Here is a 27,424-nt window from a genome sequence, read left to right as displayed (position 1 = left end):
TGTCAGTCAGGTAAGAGGTAAACCATCTAAGAACATCACCAGAAAACCCCATTTCATTGCGTAACCGATTTAACAGGACCGTATGGTCCAATGTATCGAACGCAGATGATAAGTCAAGTAAAATCAACACCGTGTACTGTCCTGAGTCAGCAGCCATCAGAATGTCATTTGATACTTTAAGAAGCGCCGTCTCCGTTGAATGACTTTTCCGGAAACCTGACTGAAATTTTTCAAGTATATTTACTGCATGGAGAATATAGAAGCAGCTGCCTCCGTGAAGTTTCATGCTTCATCTTATATTCAACATTAAAATAAATGGTTAGGTATTTGCATTAAAGAAGCACACAAGAGTAACTTGGAACTGCAGTTACAGCATTAGACTGACGAGGTGGCGCTGTCGTCTTGAGCACAATGAACTCTTGACTAAACTTTAGACGGAGAAAAGAGCTCCAATATATCATCCTAATAGCTGTTTCGGATCTGTTCTGGTTAACAGCGTTTAGATAACATCTACATATGTATATAGGTTAACGCACTAGCATGACATCAATTACCAAGGACCAATTAACATGTTTGTTCACTTATCACAACACTGTATGTTTCTCTAGTTTGATTGGGACCTACAGTCAAGCTCCAAATGATAATACGTTTGCAAATCATTAGCATACAGATGACAGGTCATATTGTATTTCCTAAAATTGACCACGAGGGCAGCGTGTATAAAGAAAACAAGCAAAGTTGGACCAAGAATAGATCCCTGTGGGACCCCCAGGAGAAGCATTGCAGAAATTTCCAATTTCAACAGAACAATTTCTTTCCTTTAAATAAGAGAACCACTCAAATGCAACACCATTAATTATGTTAACTATGTTTTTCTGTGCAACTACTTTGATGCTATGTAAATTGTAAAAAGCTCTATAAAAGCTATATCTCCACTAATAAACACAGCAGTGTCATAAATATTTAAAGTGTCTCACTCACAGATAAGAACAACTCATTTGGTTTGTTAGTAGCCATGAAAGAAAATGACCTGTACAAGTATAACTAGTCCTTTTCAAGTGTCAATAAATCTGTAGGGAGTAAAAAGCAGCCTACTATCTTTTCTTAAATAATGTGGTAAAGGAAAAATACAAGGATTTGATTTAAATTCTACTTGAGTAAAGTAGAAATCTCCCAAAAGATTACTTCAGTATGGTAATCAGATACAATTACTCAAGTACTTTACAGCCCTGTACTTGAATTGAAATCCTTCTGTCACTAATTTCCCTTTAACAAGAAGCCCAGGTGCTGTAAATCTAGTTACCTTCAAAACTCCTGCTTGGAGCCTCAGACACAGTAAGGGGCCTGGGATTGGGTTTTGTCTTTGAGTTTCTGTCATGATGGATGCTTGCAAACATCTTTTTTTAGTGATTTTGTATCAGCAATTTTTGCTCAAAGGTCAAGTTATTGGCACACGTTTACATTTTAGTCTAATATAAACATTTGTTGTAGTCATTTTATGGCGTAATATAACTTGATGTGATGTGTCATATACATAATATAGAAACAAAATGCCATTATGTCAAAATGAATGTGTGTCTCTTGTTTTTTTTAGGGCAAACCTTTCCAATTGGACATGATGGATTCAGGACTGATGTTGAACACATAGACCTAGGGAGTGAAGGTGTGTTTCTCAAATGTGCTGTTAGGAGAGGTTGAAGTTAAGCCTCAAGATGAGGTTTCCAGCATGTGTTTGCTTGCGTGTTCTGTTATATCCTCACCTTTCCTTTTCCAGTAAACAGTCAAAACCTAAGACCAGCAATAGCAAAGTGCAACGTGGCTGTTCTACTGTCTTTGAATAATGCATCTGGACTTGTCATCCAAAAAGGTATGTTTGAATTAATTTGGCCATGTGTATATGCGATAATCCCATTCAAACAAGCTGTCTGTGTAGACGCAGCATTACATTTAGGCATTTGGCAGATTACACTGCATTTGATCCCAGGGCAACCCATCAAACACATCCTTGCATTGTTAACGCAATGCTCTTTACGACTGACCTACAAAATGATATTCGTTTGTCACATTAACTTTCCTGTAGGTATTGATGGGGTGGTGTTGCCTGAGGACCCCAGCCCTGGCCAAAAAGGTTTGCGTTAAATTTGCCCAGGGGTGTTGTGATTAAGGACACCTTTACTGACAAATTAATGTTTTTTTTTTTTAGGAATTGATCCCATCCAGCCCGAGCGGCCCCTCAGCACCGCCCAGCCCGAGCGGCCCCTCAGCACCGCCCAGCCCGAGCGGCCCCTCAGCACCGCCCAGCCCGAGCGGCCCCTCAGCACCGCCCAGCCCGAGCGGCCCCTCAGCACCGCCCAGCCCGAGCGGCCCCTCAGCACCGCCCAGCCCGAGCGGCCCCTCAGCACCGCCCAGCCCGAGCGGCCCCTCAGCACCGCCCAGCCCGAGCGGCCCCTCAGCACCGCCCAGCCCGAGCGGCCCCTCAGCACCGCCCAGCCCGAGCGGCCCCTCAGCACCGCCCAGCCCGAGCGCCCCCTCAGCACCGCCCAGCCCGAGCGCCCCCTCAGCACCGCCCAGCCCGAGCGCCCCCTCAGCACCGCCCAGCCCGAGCGCCCCCTCAGCACCGCCCAGCCCGAGCGCCCCCTCAGCACCGCCCAGCCCGAGCGCCCCCTCAGCACCGCCCAGCCCGAGCGCCCCCTCAGCACCGCCCAGCCCGAGCGCCCCCTCAGCACCGCCCAGCCCGAGCGCCCCCTCAGCACCGCCCAGCCCGAGCGCCCCCTCAGCACCGCCCAGCCCGAGCGCCCCCTCAGCACCGCCCAGCCCGAGCGGCCCCTCAGCACCGCCCAGCCCGAGCGGCCCCTCAGCACCGCCCAGCCCGAGCGGCCCCTCAGCACCGCCCAGCCCGAGCGGCCCCTCAGCACCGCCCAGCCCGAGCGGCCCCTCAGCACCGCCCAGCCCGAGCGGCCCCTCAGCACCGCCCAGCCCGAGCGGCCCCTCAGCACCGCCCAGCCCGAGCGGCCCCTCAGCACCGCCCAGCCCGAGCGGCCCCTCAGCACCGCCCAGCCCGAGCGGCCCCTCAGCACCGCCCAGCCCGAGCGGCCCCTCAGCACCGCCCAGCCCGAGCGGCCCCTCAGCACCGCCCAGCCCGAGCGGCCCCTCAGCACCGCCCAGCCCGAGCGGCCCCTCAGCACCGCCCAGCCCGAGCGGCCCCTCAGCACCGCCCAGCCCGAGCGGCCCCTCAGCACCGCCCAGCCCGAGCGGCCCCTCAGCACCGCCCAGCCCGAGCGGCCCCTCAGCACCGCCCAGCCCGAGCGGCCCCTCAGCACCGCCCAGCCCGAGCGGCCCCTCAGCACCGCCCAGCCCGAGCGGCCCCTCAGCACCGCCCAGCCCGAGCGGCCCCTCAGCACCGCCCAGCCCGAGCGGCCCCTCAGCACCGCCCAGCCCGAGCGGCCCCTCAGCACCGCCCAGCCCGAGCGGCCCCTCAGCACCGCCCAGCCCGAGCGGCCCCTCAGCACCGCCCAGCCCGAGCGGCCCCTCAGCACCGCCCAGCCCGAGCGGCCCCTCAGCACCGCCCAGCCCGAGCGGCCCCTCAGCACCGCCCAGCCCGAGCGGCCCCTCAGCACCGCCCAGCCCGAGCGGCCCCTCAGCACCGCCCAGCCCGAGCGGCCCCTCAGCACCGCCCAGCCCGAGCGGCCCCTCAGCACCGCCCAGCCCGAGCGGCCCCTCAGCACCGCCCAGCCCGAGCGGCCCCTCAGCACCGCCCAGCCCGAGCGGCCCCTCAGCACCGCCCAGCCCGAGCGGCCCCTCAGCACCGCCCAGCCCGAGCGGCCCCTCAGCACCGCCCAGCCCGAGCGGCCCCTCAGCACCGCCCAGCCCGAGCGGCCCCTCAGCACCGCCCAGCCCGAGCGGCCCCTCAGCACCGCCCAGCCCGAGCGGCCCCTCAGCACCGCCCAGCCCGAGCGGCCCCTCAGCACCGCCCAGCCCGAGCGGCCCCTCAGCACCGCCCAGCCCGAGCGGCCCCTCAGCACCGCCCAGCCCGAGCGGCCCCTCAGCACCGCCCAGCCCGAGCGGCCCCTCAGCACCGCCCAGCCCGAGCGGCCCCTCAGCACCGCCCAGCCCGAGCGGCCCCTCAGCACCGCCCAGCCCGAGCGGCCCCTCAGCACCGCCCAGCCCGAGCGGCCCCTCAGCACCGCCCAGCCCGAGCGGCCCCTCAGCACCGCCCAGCCCGAGCGGCCCCTCAGCACCGCCCAGCCCGAGCGGCCCCTCAGCACCGCCCAGCCCGAGCGGCCCCTCAGCACCGCCCAGCCCGAGCGGCCCCTCAGCACCGCCCAGCCCGAGCGGCCCCTCAGCACCGCCCAGCCCGAGCGGCCCCTCAGCACCGCCCAGCCCGAGCGGCCCCTCAGCACCGCCCAGCCCGAGCGGCCCCTCAGCACCGCCCAGCCCGAGCGGCCCCTCAGCACCGCCCAGCCCGAGCGGCCCCTCAGCACCGCCCAGCCCGAGCGGCCCCTCAGCACCGCCCAGCCCGAGCGGCCCCTCAGCACCGCCCAGCCCGAGCGGCCCCTCAGCACCGCCCAGCCCGAGCGGCCCCTCAGCACCGCCCAGCCCGAGCGGCCCCTCAGCACCGCCCAGCCCGAGCGGCCCCTCAGCACCGCCCAGCCCGAGCGGCCCCTCAGCACCGCCCAGCCCGAGCGGCCCCTCAGCACCGCCCAGCCCGAGCGGCCCCTCAGCACCGCCCAGCCCGAGCGGCCCCTCAGCACCGCCCAGCCCGAGCGGCCCCTCAGCACCGCCCAGCCCGAGCGGCCCCTCAGCACCGCCCAGCCCGAGCGGCCCCTCAGCACCGCCCAGCCCGAGCGGCCCCTCAGCACCGCCCAGCCCGAGCGGCCCCTCAGCACCGCCCAGCCCGAGCGGCCCCTCAGCACCGCCCAGCCCGAGCGGCCCCTCAGCACCGCCCAGCCCGAGCGGCCCCTCAGCACCGCCCAGCCCGAGCGGCCCCTCAGCACCGCCCAGCCCGAGCGGCCCCTCGAGCAAAAAAGTATGCTTTAAATTAATTGGGGCCATGCGGGGGGGATTAAGCGTGCAGTTTAAGTGACTAATCAATGTCTCTTTGTAGGTATCGATGTGCAGTTGCCCCTCTTTGGCCACAAAGGTATGCTTTGAATTAATTGGGGCCATGAGGGGGGATTAAGCGTGCATTTTAAGTGACTAATCAATGTCTCTTTGTAGGTATCTCTGGCAAACCCCAGGAGCCCAGCACAAATGATATTTTTGTCGCTGTTAAATTGATCACATGTCTGCTCAATCCGAGATGTGCCATTGCTGTTAAATCGCTTCTTGGATCTCTTTCTCAATAAATCTGCTGTTTTCAGACCCTTGTTTTTACTTGACTCAAACAGCACAGTATTTTTTTCCAGGAATTTTTTTCCCTACTTTAGCTAAGGCATATTCCTGGCTTCAGCCTTGTCTGGAAAACTGGGCTCTCATATATATATATATATATATATAGCTTTGGCTTTAGAGTGGAAGGCATCTTAACAGACCAAAAATAGAAAGTGACTAAAACTTTATTTTGAGCCTAACCGTGTACAAGTACTGTCTACTTAACCCAATAAATATGAACATGAGTGACAACATTTTTTTAATTTATTTATTAGACAGTAAAAAAATAAAATAAATGCATAACAAGATGCCAACACAGTGACATTGTACATTTATCCAAACTGTCGAGGATAACACAAGAAAGTTGCAAAACTTATTTCCATTGTGGTCCTCGTTGTAGTCTGAAATGATGTCCAGGCAAGCTATAAATATGACTAAAGGTACCTTGTACACTCAACCACATACAAATACAAAGCAAACACAAATATACACACAGTAATAATAAATATTCATGAAGACTAAAAAAATCTAATTAGCATTTAGCAACCATTCACCACAGGCTCGATCAAAACAGTAATCTGACTGGCTTAACTTAATCTCAACTGGAAGTTTATTCCATTCCATTGCAGCCATGTACAAAAAGGTATTTTGCCCAGAACAGGTCTTAAATCTACACGGAATTATGTCTGTGGCACTGCCTCTGGTTGAGTAGCTATGAGAGTTCCTAATTAGCCTAAAATAATCTTTAAAATATCTTGGCTCATTTTTGTGCAAAATCTTTCGAGTTAATCTCAGTTTCAGTTGTCTTACCCTGTTTTCAACTGTCAGCCATTTTAATTTCTTAAGTTCTGAAGAACCGACATGGTTTCTATTGTTGCGGCCAACACAAACTGAGTTTACTGCCCTTTAAAAGTATTGTTCACCTTAAAACGTAATGCAAAATTTTTTTATGAAACCATGTTTACACAAACAGGTTATCAGACACGTGCAAAGAATGCTGAGGTTCTTCACCACTGGGACTAGGTACGAAGTTCTGTGGAAGGACCAGGTTTCTTAGGTTTAGAAATGTTTTTCCCCGAGCGATTTGAGACAATTCAGGCAGCTTACTAAGAAAGTCATTCCTAAAGCATCTATCATTATCTACATGGATGTTAAAGTCAGCAACAACAAGCACTCTGTCTGCAGCCAGTACTAGTTCTGATTAGAACCCACCAAATTCTTTAATAAAATCTGTGTGGTTCCCTGGAGGCCTCTATACATTTTAAAGATGAAAGCACCAGCCCAGGAGGGATGAAGACCATCACTATCCGGTCACAAAACCACGTCTCGTCACAAAGAGAATGATGCGAAACGACACAAAAGGGAATTGTTGATTTGAAAATGGACAAGAAATTGAATTGATAATAAATTGCGCTTCAGCGACAGTTAAATTAGATTTCTTGAAGCCAGTTTGCATCTGCTGCTTTATGTATTATTATTTATTGACGGTAAAGTTATTATAACAGAGACATAAACACCACCAGGGGGAGATTACAATAAAATATAAAAAACATAACATTCCATTTTTTTATGGAAATAAAACAGGAATATGTACATCTATGTATATGAAATAAAACAAAAAAAAGTCACCATCAATATTTTTAACAATAAAATCATAAACCTTTTCAAAAAGGTTTCAGGAATGGGCAGTACCAGTATAAAGAGTTCATTCTAGATATAGTATTTGTCTGGCATCTGCAAGGATTGAAGGAATTTCAATGTATGCCTTCTTGAAAGTAGAAATCTTAAGTCTAATTCATTAGTAGGATGGTGTAGTGCATCTTGGGAAACTATGAAGTTACCCACAGTAAGATATGTATAATTAACGGTGATTCACTTTACCTGATGCGGCAGAATCAATGATAGCGACAACTAAATGCACCAGCGGGTGATCAGGAGATCGAATATTAACTCCTGGCCTGGGAAAGCAACTCTCACTTAATACAGAACCACTTCAGTCTTATAACGAAATCAAGTGACGATTACGATGTGATCAATAAACACAGAAACAATTCTAGCGTGGCATACAAATTGGGGTTTATTGATTATATAAACGGGGAAACAAACCAATTAACTAAACAATGATGAACACTAAGACAAACACACATGAAACGTAAAAGCAGTGAAGAATGAAAGTAATAGACAAAGTAAGAGTGGCAGTATTACATCAGCAATTCACATCTGCATAAACCATCAAGGACAATCTCCTTATTGAAAGGGGTAAATCTTACGCGCAGCTATTTATAAATAGATCAGATACTTGATTTGGCTTTTAGATGTGCTGGGACATGTTCTGGTTTGCGCTGATGGAAGTCCTGATGCCTTTAAAGCGAGCGGTGAGTCCGTTCGATGCTCCCTGAGAACCGGATTGGCTGACGAAGGAAGTACGAACTTAGCCGAAGCAAACTGCCGGGATGTCTGGAGGCGGGGTTTACATGACGTATGCAAATCTGCGCACGTGGCCACACAAACAACAGCGAACTAGTTAAACAAATTGTCTTTTGTTCGAAATCAGGGGCCTGTACCATGAAGCTGGTTTAGGTGGCTAGCCAGCTATGTTTCGGTTTAGTTTGTGCCAACCCTGGGTTTTAGGTACCATGAAAGTAGCTCGGCTTTAATCGGTGTTCGTCGCCATGGTATTTTACGCTGCACGGCTAACCTGCTCCGGGGCAGATTATGATCTGGGTTCAAGATCTCAGACTGAAGTTTGACCAATCAGCTGTGAGCAAAGAAACATATAGGTGACGTAATTGACTCACAGTGCGTGTTAGAATGTCTAGTTATTTTTTATACTGTTTAATAAAATAAAAATATAAAATCAAATATTGTTTACTATTGTAATGTTAGGATGGCACTCGTAGGAATAAGGACCATACACACGCACGTCTGTGTTAACTCGTAGTCGTCTTTATTAACATTTCACAGGCCATGGCATTGCGGATGAACCCCGTACTACTACCGTAGTCCCCGTCTTAAGCGGGCAGTACATAACGTGCAATGATTACCGTAATGACTATCACTACAACTATATAGGTAAAATCAGATTTTACAGATTTACTGGCTTTCCCTTACACTCATATGAAATTCAATTTACTTACTTATATTCCACTTTTATTGTATCACATGTATTTGCATTGGATTTTTTACATTCTTGTCTGTGGTGCAGAACATCTAGAAACACTTTCAGTTTCACTGTATAAAACATTTTTCTTTGTCCTCAACAGTAGTTTTTATTAAGGCTTCAATGAAAAGACTGACCCTGGTTAATGGCGCAAAGTCTATTAAATGTAAAGGCTTATGTATTCTGTTGTAAAAGCGCCGTTTTATTAAGTGTAATTCTTATATTTTCTTCCGCTTCTCTGTGTTGCAGAACACACCGCTATTTTATAATTCTGAGCTCCGTTGTCTTTCTGCAAAAAAATAAACTCGTTTTTTTTCTGCAGAGCATCATATCAGACTAAAAGGAGACCAACATGCAACCAGTCCGAGTTATTTTTTGGGGCAACTTGTTTGACATGAACCATCAGTACACGGTGCATTTAATGATTTTAAACACGTAAGATGTCAGAGTTTACAATGCAGAAGCGGTGCGTGTCATTTGCCTGTCAAAATAGCCGTTTACAGCTTTAACAAATTTGTAAGTTCAGAAATATATGAGAATGAACTTTATATGCACGCAACTCCTCTCATGTGTACTCGGAAGGGAAATGATGAAGCAGATGTAAGGTTCACTGCTTCTGCTGCCTGAATGGATGTTTTTTGTCCGCGCGCAGGTTAAAATTGCAATATGCAGGAGCTTCAATGAACATTTGTTGTAATATTTCTTTACGCATGCCTTACATAAAAAAAGTTGCCCGCAAGGACACGGACCCCTTGTAGTTCCACCGAGGACCCCGCGGATCCTGTTTGCACTACAGTAAATGTGTGTACTATATAGTCGTTTAATTTAACATTAACGCAATCAGCAGTGTTTCTGAAACACTTCTCTCTTGCGTACACAGAAGAAACATATCACTCCATGGCTGAAATTCAATTTTGTGTTCATATTGTGGAAATCGCTTTATTCATTTATAATGCGATTGGTTTAGCCATGCTGACGTCACTCGTTCACATGCACGCGCGCGCAAACTAATCTTAGCTTCAGGAACAAAGCTTGAGTTGACAAAGAAACTCCACGAGCTGCTTCATGGTACCAACAAAGCTTGATCACGTTGGTTTGGTTTTGTCAACCCAAAACTAATCCTGTAACCCTGAGTTTGTTCAGCTACATTCATGGTACAGGCCCCAGATCGCAGACGGTTGTTGTTCGATTTCTAATGTTGTATGCTGCCCTTAATTCCTGCTTTGTTTCAGGGCATTGTAGACAGACATACGGTTGTAGCCTACAAGTATTTGCTGATTGCTTGATACGGTGTTTGTTCCGCCCCTCCTGCGATGGGATTGGAGGGCCAAGGAAAAAGTTACATTGATGAGCACAATCGTTATGCATTAACACATCGCCTTCCACCGGACAATTAATGGCAAGTGTACAGAATGCTGAAAAGTCAACTGTTCTCAGATCAGAATATATAGCCACACACACTTCGTTGTGTAATAAATCCATGTAAGGTTGTTTTAGGCATTTAGAGATGTAAAGAGAGCTGTAAAATGTGTTATAGATTAGGTTGTGAAACAGGGCCCAACCTTGCTAACGTTGTGTTAAAATGCAGATTTGTAACTCTTTTATAAAGAACAAAACTAAATCATTTTATTTTGAGAACTTTTTTGTTTTCTACTTTGCAAATGTATTTATGAATCATCTATTTTATGACTAAGATTCTCCAGAGTATTTTAAAATTAAACATGATTCGATGACCACAGTATATTTTGTTCATTTGTGCTATTTGTTTTGTTTGATTACGCTTAATAGGTGAATTCAAAGTGTTTAGAAGGTAATTGACATTACTTGTTATAAGAATTCATAAGGTGTATCAAGAGATGCAAACTTTCCCATTTTGTCTATGTGCTGTGCAGCATATAATATAGGTCATGCTGAATCAAGTTTAACACACAACCACACATTCTAGATCCGTTCACACAGTCTAATCACAATACAATTGCCGGGATGCCTTGTTGCAATGTGGGATTTATTTATTAACCCGTTTTATGCAGGTGAAAGGGATGAAGAAATCCGTTCTCCCCTCCTATTCACTTTTCAGAGACTACAGAACATGGAATTTGTCTTGCAGGAAATACAGGACAAAAGAGATATTCATGGTTCTTGTTCATAATATATTAAAAACATTTATATACCATTAAACTGTTGTGTGACAAAAGTGTGGTGTTCTTGAATATGTGTAATGTTTGTTATTTTATATATTCTTCAAACATTTTGTCTACTTGTAGGACAGTGGAATATGTGACTAACAACATTTGGGAATTAATAAAGTGGATGTCTGACTTGTCTCAGAGAAATTTTTTTGTTAATTCTCTATTGTTGCAAATCACAGGTTTCAGTTTCTTATTAGTAACCAGTCACTGTTATGGACTAGACACTTTAATAAATAAAAATCATAGAAGTAATCTTTGACTGTATTTATAGATAAATTAAATAATATTGCGCTGAGATTTGCAGCTGATGAACAAATGATTATTTACTAGAAACAATCATGAGACCCACGAATCTGTAACCATGGAAACAAAAACAATTTCCACTATGGCATAATGTAAATAAAGGTGGAGTCTTTTCAAAATTACAGTCGTATAATAGTCATATAACAAAATGACTGTCAGATCTTGCGGCGCTGCATCAAGTCGAACAAGCCTTATTATTTGTCAAGGTACTGCCTGTGGAAATTTATGAGGCATGACATCAATTACCAAGGACCAATTAACATGTTTGTTAACTTATCACAACACTGTGTGTTTAAACAAATCTCAGAAATGGCATAAGAACAACTCATTTGGTTTGTTAGTAGCCATGAAAGAAAATGACCTGTACAAGTATAACTAGTCCAAGTATAAATCAGTAGGGAGTAAAAAGTAGCCTACTATATTTTCTTAAATAATGTGGTAAAGGAAAAGTACAAGGATTTGATTTAAATTCTACTTGAGTAAAGTACAAATCTCCCAAAGTAATACTTCAGTATGGTAATCAGATACAATTACTCAAGTACTTTACAGCCCTGAACTTGAATTGAAATCCTTCTGTCACTAATTTCCCTTTAACAAGAAGCCCAGGTGCTGTAAATCTAGTTACCTTCAAAACTCCTGCTTGGAGCCTCAGACACAGTAAGGGGCCTGGGATTGGGTTTTGTCTTTGAGTTTCTGTCATGATGGATGCTTGCAAACGTCTTTTTTTGGTGATTTTGTATCAGCAATTTTTGCTCAAAGGTCAAGTTATTTGCACACGTTTACATTTTAGTCTAATATAAACATTTGTTGTAGTCATTTTATGGCGTAATATAATTTGATGTGATGTGTCATATACATAATATAGAAACAAAATGCCATTATGTCAAAATGAATGTGTGTCTCTGTTTTGTTTTTAGGGCAAACCTTTCCAATTGGACATGATGGATTCAGGACTGATGTTGAATACGTAGACCTAGGGAGTGAAGGTGTGTTTCTCAAATGTGCTGTTAGGAGAGGTTGAAGTTAAGCCTCAAGATGAGGTTTCCAGCATGTGTTTGCCTGCGTGTTCTGTTATATCCTCACCTTTCCTTTTCCAGTAAACAGTCAAAACCTAAGACCAGCAATAGCAAACTGCAACGTAACTGTTCTACTGTCTTTGAAAAATGCATCTGGACTTGTCATCCAAAAAGGTATGCTTGAATATATTTGTTCATGTGTACACCGTATCTACACTAGATGTGATATGACAAAAGACAAAATGTATTAGAACGCATTTTAATAAAATATTGTCCACACTGAATGTGGCGCGATGCGACAATCCAATTAGAACAAGCTGTGTGTCGGTGTAGATGCAGCATTAGTGACGTATGAATGTCTCTTTGTAGGTATTGATGTGGTGGTGTCTGGCAGCTCTGCCCAGCCCGAGGTGCCCGTCAGCTCCGGTATGCTTGGAATTAATTGGGCCATGTGGGAATAAAGCATGTAGCTTTGGTGACAAATCAATGTGTCTTTGTAGGTATTGATGTGGCTTCATTGCCAAGCTCCGTCCAGCCAGAGCCTGTGGTGACTACCAAGGTGCCCAGCAGCTCTCTCCAGCCTGAGGTGGCCAGCTCCGTCCAGCCCGGTATGCCTTGAATGAATTGGGCCATGTGGGAATAAAGCATGCAGGTTTGGTGACTAATCAACGTGTCTTTGTAGGTATTGATGGGGCTTCGTTGCCAAGCTCTGTCCAGCCCGAGTCGCCCACCGAGGTGCCCACCGGCCCTGTCCAGCCCGAGTCGCCCACCGAGGTGCCCACCGGCCCTGTCCAGCCCGAGTCGCCCACCGAGGTGCCCACCGGCCCTGTCCAGCCCGAGTCGCCCACCGAGGTGCCCACCGGCCCTGTCCAGCCCGAGTCGCCCACCGAGGTGCCCACCGGCCCTGTCCAGCCCGAGTCGCCCACCGAGGTGCCCACCGGCCCTGTCCAGCCCGAGTCGCCCACCGAGGTGCCCACCGGCCCTGTCCAGCCCGAGTCGCCCACCGAGGTGCCCACCGGCCCTGTCCAGCCCGAGTCGCCCACCGAGGTGCCCACCGGCCCTGTCCAGCCCGAGTCGCCCACCGAGGTGCCCACCGGCCCTGTCCAGCCCGAGTCGCCCACCGAGGTGCCCACCGGCCCTGTCCAGCCCGAGTCGCCCACCGAGGTGCCCACCGGCCCTGTCCAGCCCGAGTCGCCCACCGAGGTGCCCACCGGCCCTGTCCAGCCCGAGTCGCCCACCGAGGTGCCCACCGGCCCTGTCCAGCCCGAGTCGCCCACCGAGGTGCCCACCGGCCCTGTCCAGCCCGAGTCGCCCACCGAGGTGCCCACCGGCCCTGTCCAGCCCGAGTCGCCCACCGAGGTGCCCTGAATTTATTGGCCATGTGGGGATTAAGCATGCAGTTTAAGTGGCGACTCAATGACTCTTTGTAGGTATTGATGTGGTGTTGCCCAGCTCTGGACAAAAACCTAAGCTTAGAATTAATTGGGCCATGCAGGGATTAAGCGTGCAGTGTAAGTGACTTATCAATGTCTCTTTGTAGGTATCTCTGGCAAACCCCAGGAGCCCCGCTCAAATTATATTTGTCGATGTTAAATTTATCACATGCCTGCTCAGATGTGCCATTGCTGTTAAATCGCTTCTTGGTTCTTTTCCTCACTAAATCTGCTATTTTCAGACCCTTGTTTTAACTGTTGACTCAAATAAAACATTATTTTCCTGGAAAGTTAATGTGCTGTAAAATAAGCCTACATTTCTTGTTCAGCATCATGGTTTACTCTAGCTCAATTTCTAAGTGTAAATATCTTAGTTTTGCTAAGGCACAGTCCGGGCTTCAGCTAAGCCTTGTCTGGAAAACTGAGCCCTAATATATTGAGTTTTGTCTTCAGACTGGAAGCCATCTTAACAGACCAGAAATAGAAGATGATTAAAATGTTAATTTGAGCCTAACTGTGGTGAACTGAATTGTCAATAGCCACTTGACTAGACCCAAAAAACATGAACATGGATACCTTGACTTCACATTTTAAGGCCAAGTTTTACAGACACGGCTTGGTGACTACGGAAGTTATGAAAACTCAAAATAATTTGCACAGTGTGATCTATTTTATGAAGTAGTTTCGTTATCCCAAATGTTCCTAAGAATGTGCAAATCAAGAATTAATAGTTGGGTGTTAAGGGGACATTATTTTCTCCAGATGATCCAGAATGCGGCGGCAAGAGTGGTCTTCAATGAACCGAAGAGAGCGCATTTAACTCCGCTCTTCATCAGGTTACACTGGCTCCCTGTTGCCGCCCGCATAAAGTTCAAAGCTTTGCTCCTCGCCTACAAGACCAACACCGGATCTGCACCATCATTCAATTTATTCTCCTGGTGGTTCTTTATCATCAGTTCACATGCAGTGGTGAGTTGCTTTTTGTTTAGACTAATAATGAAAAGTTGTGGCGTCATTTGAGTTGAGAAGGGCATGTGTTCTTTCAGTGTTTGGCTCGTCAGTTGAACAGGGTTCCTCAGAATCTTCACGCAGTGATGTTGGGAAAGTAGCTGGAGACCAAGGTTTGGAGTAGTTTCATGTCCCAAACGTGTTTGCATATTTTTACTCTGCTTTAAAAGCAACATTGTGATGCTGAGGTCAGAATATACTGATTTTATTCCCATTAAACTTGTTGACTTGATCACTGTAGGCAACGTCAGTGAGACTGCAGCTAACGACTCTTCAACCAACGCTAACTTAACTCTGACTGCTGCTCCCTTAACCAATGGCAACTAGTCAGAATGTTTCATCCATATCAAAATAAAAGTCTTTAAATGTTGGTGACTTTTGTTTCTTAATGATATCTTTGCATCACTTTAAATTAATGTTAGTGAAAACTTGTAGGTTTTTCTCTCTGAATCTGTTTCAGTAACTCTTAATTTGCTTTTATCGTTTCATAGTCTATGGATAATGAGTTTGTGCTTTTTCATATTCAGAGCGTGACTAAACATCAAAATGATGCCAGCGTTTGCTTGTTCTTCCAACCTATCATCTATGTGTGCCTGTGTATGAACTTCTGCACTGTAAAGTTAGTTGACAAATATTACGCTAATAGTTTTTTTATTGTTTCTTCAGTAAAGAAAGCAGTCCATTTTTTGGGTATAAATTGACTGTAGCTACTTTGTAATAAGGTAAATTTAATTCAGTAGTGTGAGACTAGACTGAATGTTAACTTTGTGGAATAAACCTAAATGACAGAAATATTTGAGAAAATGGTTTTAACAGGGTCCATATACCAAACTTTCCAAACCATCTATAAGACCAATAGGCAGTTTCTCATTCAGGGCTTAAGCCGCCCTAGTCCCAGACTTAGCCCAGGTAGCAAACAAACGTTGGCCCAACGTTTGTTGTTGTGTTGGGCCAACGTTGGGTGCTGACGTTGGCCCAACGTAATTTTGTCCGTTGGGCCAACCATGTTATTGGACGGCCAGCAGACCTTCTGCCAACCTAAAAAATACCTTGCCAACCTTCTGCCAACTTAAAAACCACTAAAACAACATTGGGCCAACGGACAAAATTACGTTGGGCCAACGTCAGCACCCAACGTTGGCCCAACACAACAACAAACGTTGGGCCAACGTCTGTTTGCTACCTGGGTATGTATATAATTTGAGGGAAGTGGTGGGCAATTGCAGCTGACCATACCAACGTTGGCCCAACGTTGTATTTCTGTCAGATAGGTTGGGCCAACGTAACCAACCAATATTGACGTTGGCCCAACGTCTGTTTGCTACCTGGGAGATGTCTTTATCGATTAAATAGTTCAGTCTTCCATCAGTGGTTCACAGTATTTAGGCTCAAGGGTTTATGGGTATCCCCCAACATTTTGTACAGATGTTTTTAGTTCCTAAAGGCTGAAGTATAGTTCCCTTTTTGCGCGTGTGCGAGGGGTAGCGCCAAGTGCATGTGACGCCAACTTCGTTATCAGAATAGATATATGCCAAAATGCACCACAAGTTTTAGCAATATGAAGTCATAATTAAGTAAAGGTTTACTGTGTACCCTAAACACATAGCCTCACTTTTCCCAAACTAACATTGTTTTTGTTGTTAAAAAAATATCGAGTTTGTTTTATTTCATGCTTATTATATTTCTTTATTTGGTCATAATAAACGAAATCACTGTTCAATATAAATATGATATGGTTTATTTTCATTATAACGCTGGTACACAAACAAATGTGTCAAGCGGCACGGACGTTGAAGAAGGGCAAAGCTCTGATGAAAGACTCCAGTTTACTGTTGAATAGATCGCTCTGCAGAGACTCACCCAACACACACAAAGGGTTCTTCACAATGTACTCCACATACAACTACAGAGAGAGAGAGAACGACAGAGAATTACTACAGTCAATCTCTCACTGTACTGTATTTCTGCTGCGGTGTATCTCTCCTGTACTGTATATCTGCTGCGGTGTATCTCTCACTGTACTGTATTTCTGCTGCGGTGTATCTCTCACTGTACTGTATTTCTGCTGCGGTGTATCTCTCACTGTACTGTATTTCTGCTGCGGTGTATCTCTCACTGTACTGTATTTCTGCTGCGGTGTATCTCTCACTGTACTGTATTTCTGCTGCGATGTATCTCTCCTGTACTGTATTTCTGCTGCGGTGTATCTCTCACTGTACTGTATTTCTGCTGCGGTGTATCTCTCACTGTACTGTATTTCTGCTGCGGTGTATCTCTCACTGTACTGTATTTCTGCTGCGGTGTATCTCTCACTGTACTGTATTTCTGCTGCGGTGTATCTCTCCTGTACTGTATTTCTGCTGCGGTGTATCTCTCACTGTACTGTATTTCTGCTGCTGTGTATATTTCACTGTATATATCTGCAGTGTATATCTTACTGTACTGTATATCTGCTGCAGAGTATCTCTCACTGTACTGTATTTCTGCTGCAGTGTATCTCTCCTGTACTGTATATCTGCTGCAGTGTATCTCTCACTGTACTGTATTTCTGCTGCAGTGTATCTCTCCTGTACTGTATTTCTGTTGCAGTGTATCTCTCCTGTACTGTATTTCTGCTGCAGTGTATCTCTCACTGTACTGTATATCTGTTGCAGTGTATCTCTCCTGTACTGTATATCTGTTGCAGTGTATCTCTCCTGTACTGTATTTCTGCTGCGGTGTATCTCTCCTGTACTGTATTTCTGCTGCGGTGTATCTCTCACTGTACTGTATATCTGTTGCAGTGTATCTCTCACTGTACTGTATTTCTGCTGCAGTGTATCTCTCACTGTACTGTATATCTGTTGCAGTGTATCTCTCCTGTACTGTATATCTGTTGCAGTGTATCTCTCCTGTACTGTATTTCTGCTGCGGTGTATCTCTCCTGTACTGTATTTCTGCTGCGGTGTATCTCTCACTGTACTGTATATCTGCTGCGGTGTATCTCTCACTGTACTGTATTTCTGCTGCGGTGTATCTCTCCTGTACTGTATTTCTGTTGCAGTGTATCTCTCCTGTACTGTATTTCTGCTGCTGTGTATATTTCACTGTATATATCTGCAGTGTATATCTTACTGTACTGTATATCTGCTGCAGAGTATCTCTACAGTTTGGGACACCAAGGTCTGTGTTCATCACCAGTTTGATTCCTGTGGGAGTTTCATAATAATGTAGTTTATAGCGACTTGTCTGAAATGACATAAATCCATCTTTTCTGAAGTATGTAGTCAAGGAACACACACAAATACATTAACATGTTCAAAGGCATGTACTTTGACAGACACACAAACACAGTTAGCTGAAGGATACAAATCCAGTGGACTCATCTTACTAACAAACGATCGAATAGAGAACAGCATTCCATACATCAGCTTATATTCCTGAGCAATAAATAAAAAGAGAAAAATAAAAGAATCTTCAGACACATAGTTACAGGGGGAAATCTTTTTCCGTCAACCGATCCACTTTTTTATGTCAATTACTTCCAGGAAACATTCATTTGTGTATAGTTAAGGGCGGGTGTTTGTTTTTACCTCCTCTTTGGAGATTCCGGCCTGTTTCTTGCGGTTCCATTCGCTGTAGTGAAGGCAAGTGCCGTTGCGGTCAAATATGTACAAGTTATGAACCGTCATCTGAAACATGAGAAATAAAAAAAGATTACTTGGTCTTTGTTTGTGTGCGTACTTTCATTACATTTTATAGTCATTTAGCAGACACTTTTATCCGAAGCAACTTAAAAGAGTTCAGGGAGCAATAATACAATAGGTGCTTATGCAAAGTTACTAGCTTCTACAAAAGCCAGAACACTACCTGTTGAGAGAAAGAGAGTAATTGTACATTATTTATTTATTTTTCATTTGTCAGTCAAGTTTTCACAGAAGAGGTGTGTTTTAAGTAGTTTTTTGAAAGTTGTGAGAGATGTGGTTGACCGGAGCATTGGGAAGAATGTTCCACCAGGAAGGAGATGTGAAGAAGAATGAAGGGGAAAGAGATTTACTGCCCTTATGAAAAGACAACTGCATAGTGCAAAAGTCAGAAACCTTGAAAATTCTGCTTTAAGGACTTCAACATTTTAATGTTTTAAGAAAAGAATCCTTAAGAAGTGTTTAACATCAGTGAACAAATGTGTAAGCATGTGAAATCCTTTGTGTGAAAGGTTCACAAGATGCTCTTAAGTCTCACATCTCGCTGGAGAACATCGATCATCAGGATCAGTTATGAAAAGCAGCTCTCTTATCAATACATCCACAATCACGATCACTGATGAAGCAAATCAACACTACATTCGCATTTTACACCTGAAGAAACTATGGTTCCCATGGTTTTATTCTTACTTTACCCAGGATATTTAACAAACGGTAGTCAATGCCTCCCAAATCATTTCTACTGTAATAAAACCATAGTTGTCCTAATAGCAGATCTATGGTCTAAATACAGAGATTAACGACACAATATTACACACACGCGTGTCACGACACATTGCAATCTGTCACTTATAACTACGGCTTGTGTTGTTTATGTGTAATTGTGAATGTTTATGAATTTCATTATTTACCTTCCGCACAGCTTCCACTGCGACACAGACCCCTCGCCCGCCTGCACAAATGTCACGAATGCGCTCCTAAAATGTCCACTTCTTCACCGCGCCTCACACGAGTATTACTACACGATAACACCCATTCACATTTTAGAATGTTGTTTGAAGATGTCACGCTGTCTATAATATATATAATTGTCTATAATACTGTCTCAATCAGTCACGAGTGTTTAAGACAGGCGTAAGTGCTGCCGCCCTCACGGGGTCCTTCAGTAACAGCGTTAACAAAGATGGCGGCGACTGCAGCAGCGCTACAGTTTTCTGCTCAAGTTTCATCTTTTAATAACTACAATGATTTATGTCCGGATTGGACACAGAGGGAAGTTAGCACAGGGGTAAGACATATTCACATTTATATAAAAAAACTCATCTGATAGAGAAGCGCGTGCCACAGACGCGTAAAATTCCGTGAATGATGCAGCAGATCCTGAGACACGAACAATAAGATTTGAATCTTCTGGCGTTCGTATATTTACTGGTCCGTTACTTTTTTGTAGTTACAGGTCAGAAAGATTATTGTTTTTAATCAGCCATCGAGTCTCAGCGCTATCTGTTGTTTTAGTATGAGCTGGCGAGAAATGTCACATGTTAAGATAAAGTTTTTATCGAAGAAATCAAGTTTTTAATCGTATATAGGAATTACAATACAAACCTTTTTTTACATTAATCATGCAATTCAGTCTTCAAAATGCTTAAATATATATTTAGGGTTTTTAACGTCAAGGAAAACGTATAAAAGTCTGTAAATTGCAATGTCCATGAATGATTACAGGCCACACATGATGTCGAAATGAAGTGAATCGGTGGACTTTCATGTCTTTAATATGAATGTGACGTTGTGTTTTTAGACCACCATCATGGCTGTGGAGTTTGATGGGGGCGTGGTCATCGGTGCAGACTCCCGCACAACCACAGGGTGAGAGATTTGGTTTCGTAGTCATGAGCGATTTCTATGTGAGCACATAAAAAGTAACTCTTGTTTTGTTTGGACAGCGCTTATATCGCTAACCGAGTGACTGATAAACTGACCCCCATCCATGACCGGATCTTCTGCTGTCGCTCAGGGTCGGCGGCCGACACACAGGCCATCGCCGATGCCGTCACCTACCAGCTGGGCTTCCACAGGTACCGTAGCTCATGTGTGTGTGGAGCAGCCTGATGGTTCTGCAGCATGGAGTGTTCATTTTGTCTTGTGTGTCTGTTCAGTATCGAGCTGGATGAAGCTCCGCTGGTCCAGACAGCAGCCAGTCTGTTCCGGGACATGTGCTACAGATACAGAGAAGAGCTGATGGCTGGAATCATCGTGGCTGGGTGGGACCAGCGCAGAGGTGGTCAGGTACATAAACACAACATTATTGTGTGTAAAGGAAGAGTTTAGATTCAGGCTTTTGCTGAACTATATAATACTAATATGCTGTAATAAAACGGAAATATTCAACAATTGTGTGTTGAACAATTGCGCACTCAGGTGTACACTGTACCTGTCGGGGGCATGTTGACCCGACAGCCAGTGTCAGTAGGTGGATCTGGAAGCAGCTACATCTACGGATACGTGGACTCAAACTACAGGCCTGGAATGAACAAAGAGGAGTGTCTCAAGTTCACTGCTGGAGGTGAGATGCACAAACGTTGACTTTTAAAATGCAGTTACTACACGATACATTTTCCTGCTATAAAGTGTTGAGCTGCATATGCTTTGGTGATGCAGATATATGTAACGGCATGATGAAGAGAGACTTTAAGGTGTTTGTTGATCCTCTCCTGTATTATCTGTCTGTAGCGCTGACTCTGGCCATGGAGAGAGACGGCTCCAGTGGAGGGGTGGCCAGACTGGCTATCATCACAGATCAGGGGGTGGAGAGACAGGTCATACTTGGAAACCAGTTGCCACAGTTCTCCACCATCTGAAGATTTCACATCTCTTGACATGTTTGTCATAGAAGGAACAAATACTCTTCAGTCAACCTTCACACTGGCTCTTGCTTTACAACCTGATTGAATAAAAGCTTTTCTTTGGATACGTGTGAAATCTGTTACATTTTACATTTGGCAGATGCTTTTATCCAAAGCAACATGCATTGCATTATCCTATACATTTACACATGGGTATTTGAAATGCTCTTATCACTGAGCTACAGGAAAATTTATTTTAACATGTATTATAACGATAGGGAAGGGAATGAAACGAGATGTACATTGAAAATCAAAAACGAATGTTTTTTTAGTTTAGATCATTGCAGCCCTGAGAAACCGTGAGGTCCTGTCACTTGTGATGATGTCACAGGATGACTGACAGTTAGGGTTGTGCTATGGAGTAACCCATGTCAGATGGTATTAAAGTTTGTTTTCGATCACTAACATGCATTGGTTAATGCTGACGATGTTTATGTTATAAACAGAACACGTTTATTTTAAGATTTATATGAGATGCAACTTTGCACTGCACTATTACGCAACACATTCACTTTAAAATCTGACTGTTTTGCATTTAGCGGTTTTGTTTAATGTAAATGTATACAGTCCTTCATGTTCACTTCTTTCTCAGGGCTCCGGTCAGTAATACCTAGAATTTCTAAATCAAGTACAGGAGGCAGATCGTTTTTCTATCTAGCTCCTAAACCTTGGAACAGCCTTCTCCATATTTTCTCCACTGGAGTTTTGAGTTCCTCTCCACTGTTTGCCTGCTGACATCAGCTTTACAATGAAAAGAATATACGAATTTATAGTCTGTTTTCTCTCTCCTTTATCTTAAATGTGTGCTTCTATGAGATAACCCTGCTGTGTGTGTGTGTGTTCTGTGCATGTGGGTGTGTATGAAACTGCGTGTGTGTGCGACTGTGTTCACTTTTTTGTTTTCACTTGCATAACATCAATATTTTGCTTATAGTCAGGATGTTTCAAGAACAAATAAATGTAAAAAGTAAAATCATACAAAGTGCTTTACAGATAAAGAGTTGAGTTTTGCTGGCACAAGATTCATGTTGACAATACAGGCGGTATGAAGATATGGGATCGACCCATGATCATTTTCTTACGGAAATCAAAAATAGAGCTGCATTAAATTTAGAAAGGATTTTAATGTGATTTTATAACTTTGAAAATTTAATATTAGGGTGCGATGAAAATAATCATTTGTAAGTTTTAAAAGCTAAATCACAGCATCTATTTGTCGTCTGTTTTCTTCAGTCACAGTATTGACGGTGAATCATTGTCCAGTCTAAATCATGATGGTTTGATGATAGAAGTTAAAACACAACCTAATGAATGTCGATTTCTATTATCATCTCTATTCGAGATCATTGGTTGTCTTCAAAACAGTTACTTATGATCAATCTATGCCCATCCACATCAAATTAAATCGATTCATTCCAGAGAAGATGAGAAAGGCAACACGCTGTCCTCCTGTCAAATCAGAGAGCAGGATCTCTCTCATAAACCACACCCCTTTCCCCCATCATCCATTCGCCCATCAGCCACTCAATGTTTGTCTCTGTTCCTGTGTTTTCTCTCAGTACGAGACTGTAGCGAGTGGCTCTTCTCTCTGTGTTCTCATCCCAGTGCTCCTCTTCTTCCGTCCATCTGTTGTGTGTCTGTTCTGCACTTATCACTCTGTGCAGGGTTTTCCTGAACGTCACAGTTCTCTCTCGCTCTGCTGCTGTGGTGGACGCATCTCTTCCGTTAGCCTCGATTTGGACATCCGTCAGTGCCTCACGTTCTTCTTTGGAGATGTACAGAACGCTGCGGAACACAGCTCGAGTGTCTTTAATCAGCTCCGGGGTTAAAAACGTCACCCTATCCTCGCTCACCTCTCCTCGTGGCTCTGTGCTGTCAGTGTGTCTGTATGCTAGCAAGGTGGCCCCGTCGTTGACCGAGTGCCTCAGGCCATAACGCTGGAGTCTGCGGTAGAGGAGGAGGTAGTTCCTTAAGAGCCAAAGGAACAGGAAACAGCAAGTGAGCGCAGACAACAAACACAGCAACACAAACCCAGCGAATAGCCACCCGCACCAGGGCAACACCCTGACACCCACAACACGACCATCTGCTCCATCGGGCCGCTGCGGACCAGTGCTCGTAGCTTGGGGTTGGACAGAAGTTGATTCGGGTGGAGCAGTGATGTGTGCAGTGGTTTTTAAGGGTTTGGGTCGGTCAGGGGTCACTGAGGTTGTCTGAGGTTGTGTGCTGTTGGAAACGGTTGATTGTGTCATCAGTATTGTGGCAGTGGTGGAATCTTTAGTGAAATGTTCTGAGGAAATGAGTGGGCTAGACTCTGTTTGAGTCACTTTAGACGACAACAAATACTTGGACTCGGACTCTGTCTGGCTATGTGTCCAGACTTTATACCAGATGTAGCTCCACGACGTAACCGATGGGGTGGTGTGTGGTGGGGTGTGAGTGGTGGGCACGTGTGCATCGGACACATCCAGATCCCAAAAACCATCCAGGTCTCCGGTTGGGTACAGGAGCATTGGTTCTGGCGGGCAGAAGTCCTCCTCCTTCAGGGCAATAATGGGCCGGCCACTCAGGCGAGGTGGCCCGGCACATAATACACTATCCGCCCCCGGGTCGAAGTTGTTTTGACCTTCGGGTTTGTTGACATCAAGATTGTGTATGTAGACAGTATCTCCCTGTTCAGACAGGTAAAAGTGGAGGTATCCCACAGAACAGCTACACAGCCAAGGGTTGTAGGACAAGTAAACATAATGCAAGTCGGGTTTCGAGGAGAAGAACCCATCAGGCATCAGCGAGACGCTGTTGTTCTCCAAGTCAAACGTCTTGAGGCTGCTGGAGGACACGCGCTCCAGGAGACGTGGTGGGAGGGCGGGAAGCTTGTTTCCAGAAAGATGTATCACTTCCAGATGCTGCAAGTCACTGAAGGTGGCATCGTGAAGAGAACGAATCTGATTGTCACTTAAATAAATCTCCATCAGCCTGGGAGCGCAACGGAACACCCCGCCACCCAAACCAGTCAACCTGTTCCCTGACAGACGCAACACACTCAAGTTCTCCAGAACTGGACCTGAGAGAAACACAGAGACACGCCACAGTCACTTCTGCAGTCAAGCAAACCACTTCATTGAGAATTCATTTTCATTTGTCCTAAATTCATGCGCAGTCATCTAAACCGAAGGCTCGTGTGATGTTTACCTGGCGGTTCCAGCGCTGCAATGTCATTGTGACTCAGATCCAGCTCATACAGGTCTGTGAATGCAGAATAATCAGACCAGGAAAGAGAAGTCAAGTGGTTTCCTGTGAGAACCAGAACCTGTGTGAGCGGCTTGATCCCTCCGGGAAGAGCAGTCAGCCCCTGATTCACGCAACTTACACGTGAACGGTGGTCCTTGTCTCTATCGTCACGGCAACCACTGCCTGTGACATCACAGCTCTGCATCATGAGGAAGAGGAGGGTGCTGACAATGGCTCGCATGATGAATGTTCATCTAGTTAAAAAACAATGTTTTAGTGATGATTTGATTTTAATGTAACAGTTGACTTAACTGCACTTACTAAATATTCTAAACATTACAGGGTTTAATGTGACGGGTTCCTTAAAAAATACATTTAAGACAAGGAGTGTGAAAAACAATGTTTGTATCTGATGTTGTAGGTGTGAAACGATACACGATCCATACGATAACAGATTCAGCTCCAAAACTTTCAATAACATGTTTGCTATGTATATATATATATATATATATATATCAGGGGCGTTTCCTCCCTCCCCCTCGAAAATAATCGAATGAGAATATTGTTAACAGTTCAGAAATAAAATAGGACAGCGGATAGAATGTATTAAGCGAAATATGAGATCAATCAGCGTATAAAACAGTGTGAAACAGCGACCCCGCTCGAAAGAAATCCAAAGGGAGGCAGCGTTTCTCTTGCCTCCTCTAAGCTCATTGACTTTACATATACCCCCTAAAGCGTGCCGTGAGTTTGAGTGGGGGTAATTGAAAAGAATGGAGAAAAGTCACGTGAGAGGAGGCAATGCCTCCAACGGGCTATGATTGGATTAACTCATCAGCGAGATCCCGCCTTCCTGCTCGTCTTCGTCATTCATTTTAAACTGCGGGCGCTAAATTAGATTGAACGTTAATTAAATAGTTTTATTAGTTGTATTAATCGGAGTTTAGGATTCGTGTCGGAGATGGCGGAGGCAGAGGAGTTATCGATTGTTGACAGAATATTACGTGGTTCAGATTTGTTCAAAAACGTTTGCTTGTGATCAGGCTTGCTCAGGATAAGAGCAAGTTTAAAGTAAGTCACATCTATTTGATTTGATCTCTTAAATGCTTTGAATATTTCTGGGACTGCTAATAATTAAATTGATGGTATTGGTAATGATCAGGGCCAGACGGAATGCGCGTCCGCGGACCGCGGGTACCCGTGGATATTTCCGCGGAAGAGTTCGCATCAAGTACTCTGCTGTTTAGTGTTTCAATCTGATGATTTTATGGCCTGATCGATTCCACAGACATCCACAGTCTACTTCTCAAGCGAATCTAATAGATCGTAATCGTTTCTAAAATAGGCTACAGAACAAGCGAATTTTACCTCACGCAAAGCAAAAGTAAAAACCACTAATGAAGCAGCCTGTCTGTATAAATGTCCACACGATATGGTTGTCGTGTTCATATTGCATCACATGTTTTTGTTGATAAAAGCAAGCTTAGCCTACACATAAAACTTGGGTTTAAGAAGCGCTGCGTAATCAGACGCAGCAAACTCACACACAATAATGCAATGAGCGAACAAGTTTATTAAAGCGCTTATGTTTTTTTCCACATTAATTCCTTTCTTCTTCATCTCATGTGCTGAGACAGTAACACTGAAAGATCCATAAAAATAGTCAAAAACACGACTGAGATCGTCATAGTTTAAAGCTGTGAACAGCATTTACATGTATGATCATCATTATAAAAATATGTCATTCTGCATGTTAAATGTATATTATAAATAAACAAGTAGGTCTATATTCAATAATGGTGTTTATAAAACATGTTGATAACGTTTTTATTTAGGTTTAATTGCAATTTTGACAGCTGATTTGTAAATGCTTTTTTTTTGTAAAGTTTAAAGGCCCATTCTCTCAAATCTTTTAACAAATTTATTTTAAAACCTTTTTTCAACTTATAACATATTTCAAACAATATAAAAACTATTCGGCAGATTAAGAAAAAAATTCTGCGCAGAATTAACAAAAAAAGTCTGCAGATTCCGTCTGGCCCTGGTAATGATGTAATTCTTATATAGGAAATATAGTACCAGAGGAAGATGAAGGTGGTGTTGATGTACCTTTTCCCAAAGCAGGGAAAATATAAAACTACAAAAATCAGAAGTACATACTGTAATGAACTTGTAGTAATTAAAAGGAATTTTTCACACATAAACACTGAAATGACTGACAAACGCACTTGTTAATAGTACAGAGATGAACAAAAATTACATGGGTAGAAATCTGCCTCCTCATTTTTTAAGTCCACCGCACACCACTGATATATATATATAAACAACTTGTTTGCAAATGTGTTCATTATCAATACATTTTTTTGAGCCTTCTGTATGTCAAATAATACAAATTCAAGAGATCTAAAAAAAAATCTAATTGAACCTTAATGTAAAATTAAAGTTTAGAAAGTTTAACTTTTTGTTTAGCAGCAAAGAAAAAGCATTAACAGCATCAAATCATCAGCAAAGCGCCACAATATATTTCGTAAGGAGGGTTCATATCACGATATATCATTCCACCCCACAATGTTTTAATAATACTTGTTTTGCTATTATTAACACAAATCCATGACACTAAAACTACCGTCCTCCTTGAGAACAAAAACAGAACATGTTAGCGATGTGTCAGTGCTGTGGTGTTGTGTACCTGTCTGTGCTGCTGCCGTCTGTCTGTCTGTCTGATGTTCTGTGAGTGTGGATGAAGAGCTTCATGTGTTCACAGCTCTATCTGTCTTCCTCGGCACTGACCACAGGCTTTCCTCCACATGTCACATGATGAAATTCATCTCCTGCTGTTTGAATGGGTTTTTGCGCAAAAACTGTGAAAAGCACTAAAGAACTTGATTTCTATTGAATTCAGGGACAGTTTCCAAACATGACATCAAGAGTTAAAAGTTATAGGTTATATCTGAATTCAGTTTTAGCAGTGGAGGAATGATTTTCGATATTTTTCATAAAGACATCAGTGACCGCTTCCTCATCTGTCAGGTATAAGCATCAGATCCCTCAGAAGACAGCAGCTTCATGTTTTTTGAGTGTTAATACAATTTTTGTTCTAGGGCGCTGTTCACAATATTTCATGG

At 44.7% G+C, this 27,424-nt stretch overlaps 5 protein-coding genes across 10 annotated transcripts; 3 read left to right on the top strand and 2 right to left on the bottom strand.

The window, feature by feature from the left end:
• The first annotated feature begins 1,321 nt into the window (after nt 1–1,321).
• Nucleotides 1,322–5,372, top strand: LOC306907080 (uncharacterized protein). Of its 4 annotated transcripts, none has more exons than XM_079478920.1 (7): nt 1,322–1,437; nt 1,595–1,663; nt 1,775–1,867; nt 2,081–2,134; nt 2,535–5,026; nt 5,105–5,140; nt 5,218–5,372. In XM_079478920.1, exons 1-7 carry the CDS (start codon nt 1,377–1,379, stop codon nt 5,275–5,277), a joined length of 2,865 nt encoding a protein of 954 aa, XP_079335046.1. In that variant the 5' UTR covers nt 1,322–1,376; the 3' UTR covers nt 5,278–5,372. The 4 variants fall into 4 exon arrangements, with proteins under 4 accessions (XP_079335046.1, XP_079335044.1, XP_079335047.1 ...); XM_079478918.1 differs by having other exon boundaries at nt 1,335–1,437; nt 2,081–2,128; nt 2,204–5,026; XM_079478921.1 differs by having other exon boundaries at nt 1,335–1,437; nt 2,562–5,026.
• Nucleotides 5,373–11,645: 6,273 nt separating this feature from the next.
• On the top strand, nt 11,646–13,993 carry LOC306907097 (uncharacterized protein). Of its 2 annotated transcripts, XR_013787888.1 has the most exons (7): nt 11,679–11,781; nt 11,940–12,008; nt 12,120–12,212; nt 12,408–12,464; nt 12,539–12,646; nt 12,721–13,464; nt 13,579–13,773. XR_013787888.1 is itself a non-coding variant. In XM_079478952.1 (6 exons), exons 1-6 carry the CDS (start codon nt 11,721–11,723, stop codon nt 13,404–13,406), a joined length of 1,074 nt encoding a protein of 357 aa, XP_079335078.1. In that variant the 5' UTR covers nt 11,646–11,720; the 3' UTR covers nt 13,407–13,993. The 2 variants fall into 2 exon arrangements, 1 of the variants encoding a protein (XP_079335078.1); XM_079478952.1 differs by having other exon boundaries at nt 11,646–11,781; nt 12,721–13,993.
• A 2,154-nt stretch (nt 13,994–16,147) lies between these two features.
• trappc1 (trafficking protein particle complex subunit 1) lies at nt 16,148–19,311 on the bottom strand (the record flags this gene model as incomplete). 2 transcript variants are annotated; one of them, XM_079478973.1, is made up of 5 exons in its annotated part: nt 16,148–16,382; nt 17,594–17,732; nt 17,828–17,898; nt 18,052–18,150; nt 19,074–19,311. In XM_079478973.1, 4 exons carry the CDS (start codon nt 18,148–18,150, stop codon nt 16,254–16,256), a joined length of 438 nt encoding a protein of 145 aa, XP_079335099.1. In that variant the 3' UTR covers nt 16,148–16,253. The 2 variants fall into 2 exon arrangements, with proteins under 2 accessions (XP_079335099.1, XP_079335098.1); XM_079478972.1 differs by lacking the exon at nt 19,074–19,311 and having other exon boundaries at nt 16,157–16,382; nt 18,052–18,159.
• psmb6 (proteasome 20S subunit beta 6) lies at nt 19,279–21,133 on the top strand. Its single transcript, XM_079478967.1, has 6 exons — nt 19,279–19,450; nt 19,964–20,031; nt 20,109–20,240; nt 20,322–20,451; nt 20,584–20,728; nt 20,896–21,133. Exons 1-6 carry the CDS (start codon nt 19,346–19,348, stop codon nt 21,021–21,023), a joined length of 708 nt encoding a protein of 235 aa, XP_079335093.1. The 5' UTR covers nt 19,279–19,345; the 3' UTR covers nt 21,024–21,133.
• Nucleotides 21,134–21,252: 119 nt separating this feature from the next.
• gp1ba (glycoprotein Ib platelet subunit alpha) lies at nt 21,253–27,074 on the bottom strand. Its single transcript, XM_079478943.1, has 3 exons — nt 26,989–27,074; nt 24,261–24,553; nt 21,253–24,132 (listed from the first exon to the last, which is right to left on the bottom strand). The coding sequence occupies exons 2-3, from the start codon at nt 24,538–24,540 to the stop codon at nt 22,526–22,528; spliced, it is 1,887 nt and encodes a 628-aa protein (XP_079335069.1). The 5' UTR covers nt 24,541–24,553; nt 26,989–27,074; the 3' UTR covers nt 21,253–22,525.
• Between the last annotated feature and the right edge of the window lie 350 nt (nt 27,075–27,424).

The sequence above is a fragment of the Barbatula barbatula genome (assembly GCF_947034865.1).
Source record: "Barbatula barbatula genome assembly, chromosome: 17".
In the NCBI taxonomy this organism is placed as follows: Eukaryota; Metazoa; Chordata; class Actinopteri; order Cypriniformes; family Nemacheilidae; genus Barbatula; species Barbatula barbatula.
The sequence above is the reverse complement of the archived record's forward strand: the minus strand, read 5'-3'. Positions and strand labels throughout refer to the sequence as shown.

Excerpts from the sequence above, each read along its gene's own strand:
- gp1ba (XM_079478943.1), bottom strand. The coding sequence starts at position 24,540 with ATGCGAGCCATTGTCAGCACCCTCCTCTTCCTCATGATGCAGAGCTGT. Across the intron at positions 24,133-24,260 it reads TGCAGCGCTGGAACCGCCAG|GTCCAGTTCTGGAGAACTTG; the intron begins GTAAACATCACA and ends TGTTTCTCTCAG.
- psmb6 (XM_079478967.1), top strand. The coding sequence starts at position 19,346 with ATGGCGGCGACTGCAGCAGCGCTACAGTTTTCTGCTCAAGTTTCATCT. Across the intron at positions 20,032-20,108 it reads GACTCCCGCACAACCACAGG|CGCTTATATCGCTAACCGAG; the intron begins GTGAGAGATTTG and ends TTGTTTGGACAG. Across the intron at positions 20,452-20,583 it reads ACCAGCGCAGAGGTGGTCAG|GTGTACACTGTACCTGTCGG; the intron begins GTACATAAACAC and ends TTGCGCACTCAG.
- LOC306907097 (XM_079478952.1), top strand. The coding sequence starts at position 11,721 with ATGATGGATGCTTGCAAACGTCTTTTTTTGGTGATTTTGTATCAGCAA. Across the intron at positions 12,465-12,538 it reads CGAGGTGCCCGTCAGCTCCG|GTATTGATGTGGCTTCATTG; the intron begins GTATGCTTGGAA and ends GTGTCTTTGTAG. Across the intron at positions 12,647-12,720 it reads GGCCAGCTCCGTCCAGCCCG|GTATTGATGGGGCTTCGTTG; the intron begins GTATGCCTTGAA and ends GTGTCTTTGTAG.
- LOC306907080 (XM_079478918.1), top strand. The coding sequence starts at position 1,377 with ATGATGGATGCTTGCAAACATCTTTTTTTAGTGATTTTGTATCAGCAA. Across the intron at positions 1,664-1,774 it reads CATAGACCTAGGGAGTGAAG|TAAACAGTCAAAACCTAAGA; the intron begins GTGTGTTTCTCA and ends TTCCTTTTCCAG. Across the intron at positions 5,027-5,104 it reads GCGGCCCCTCGAGCAAAAAA|GTATCGATGTGCAGTTGCCC; the intron begins GTATGCTTTAAA and ends GTCTCTTTGTAG.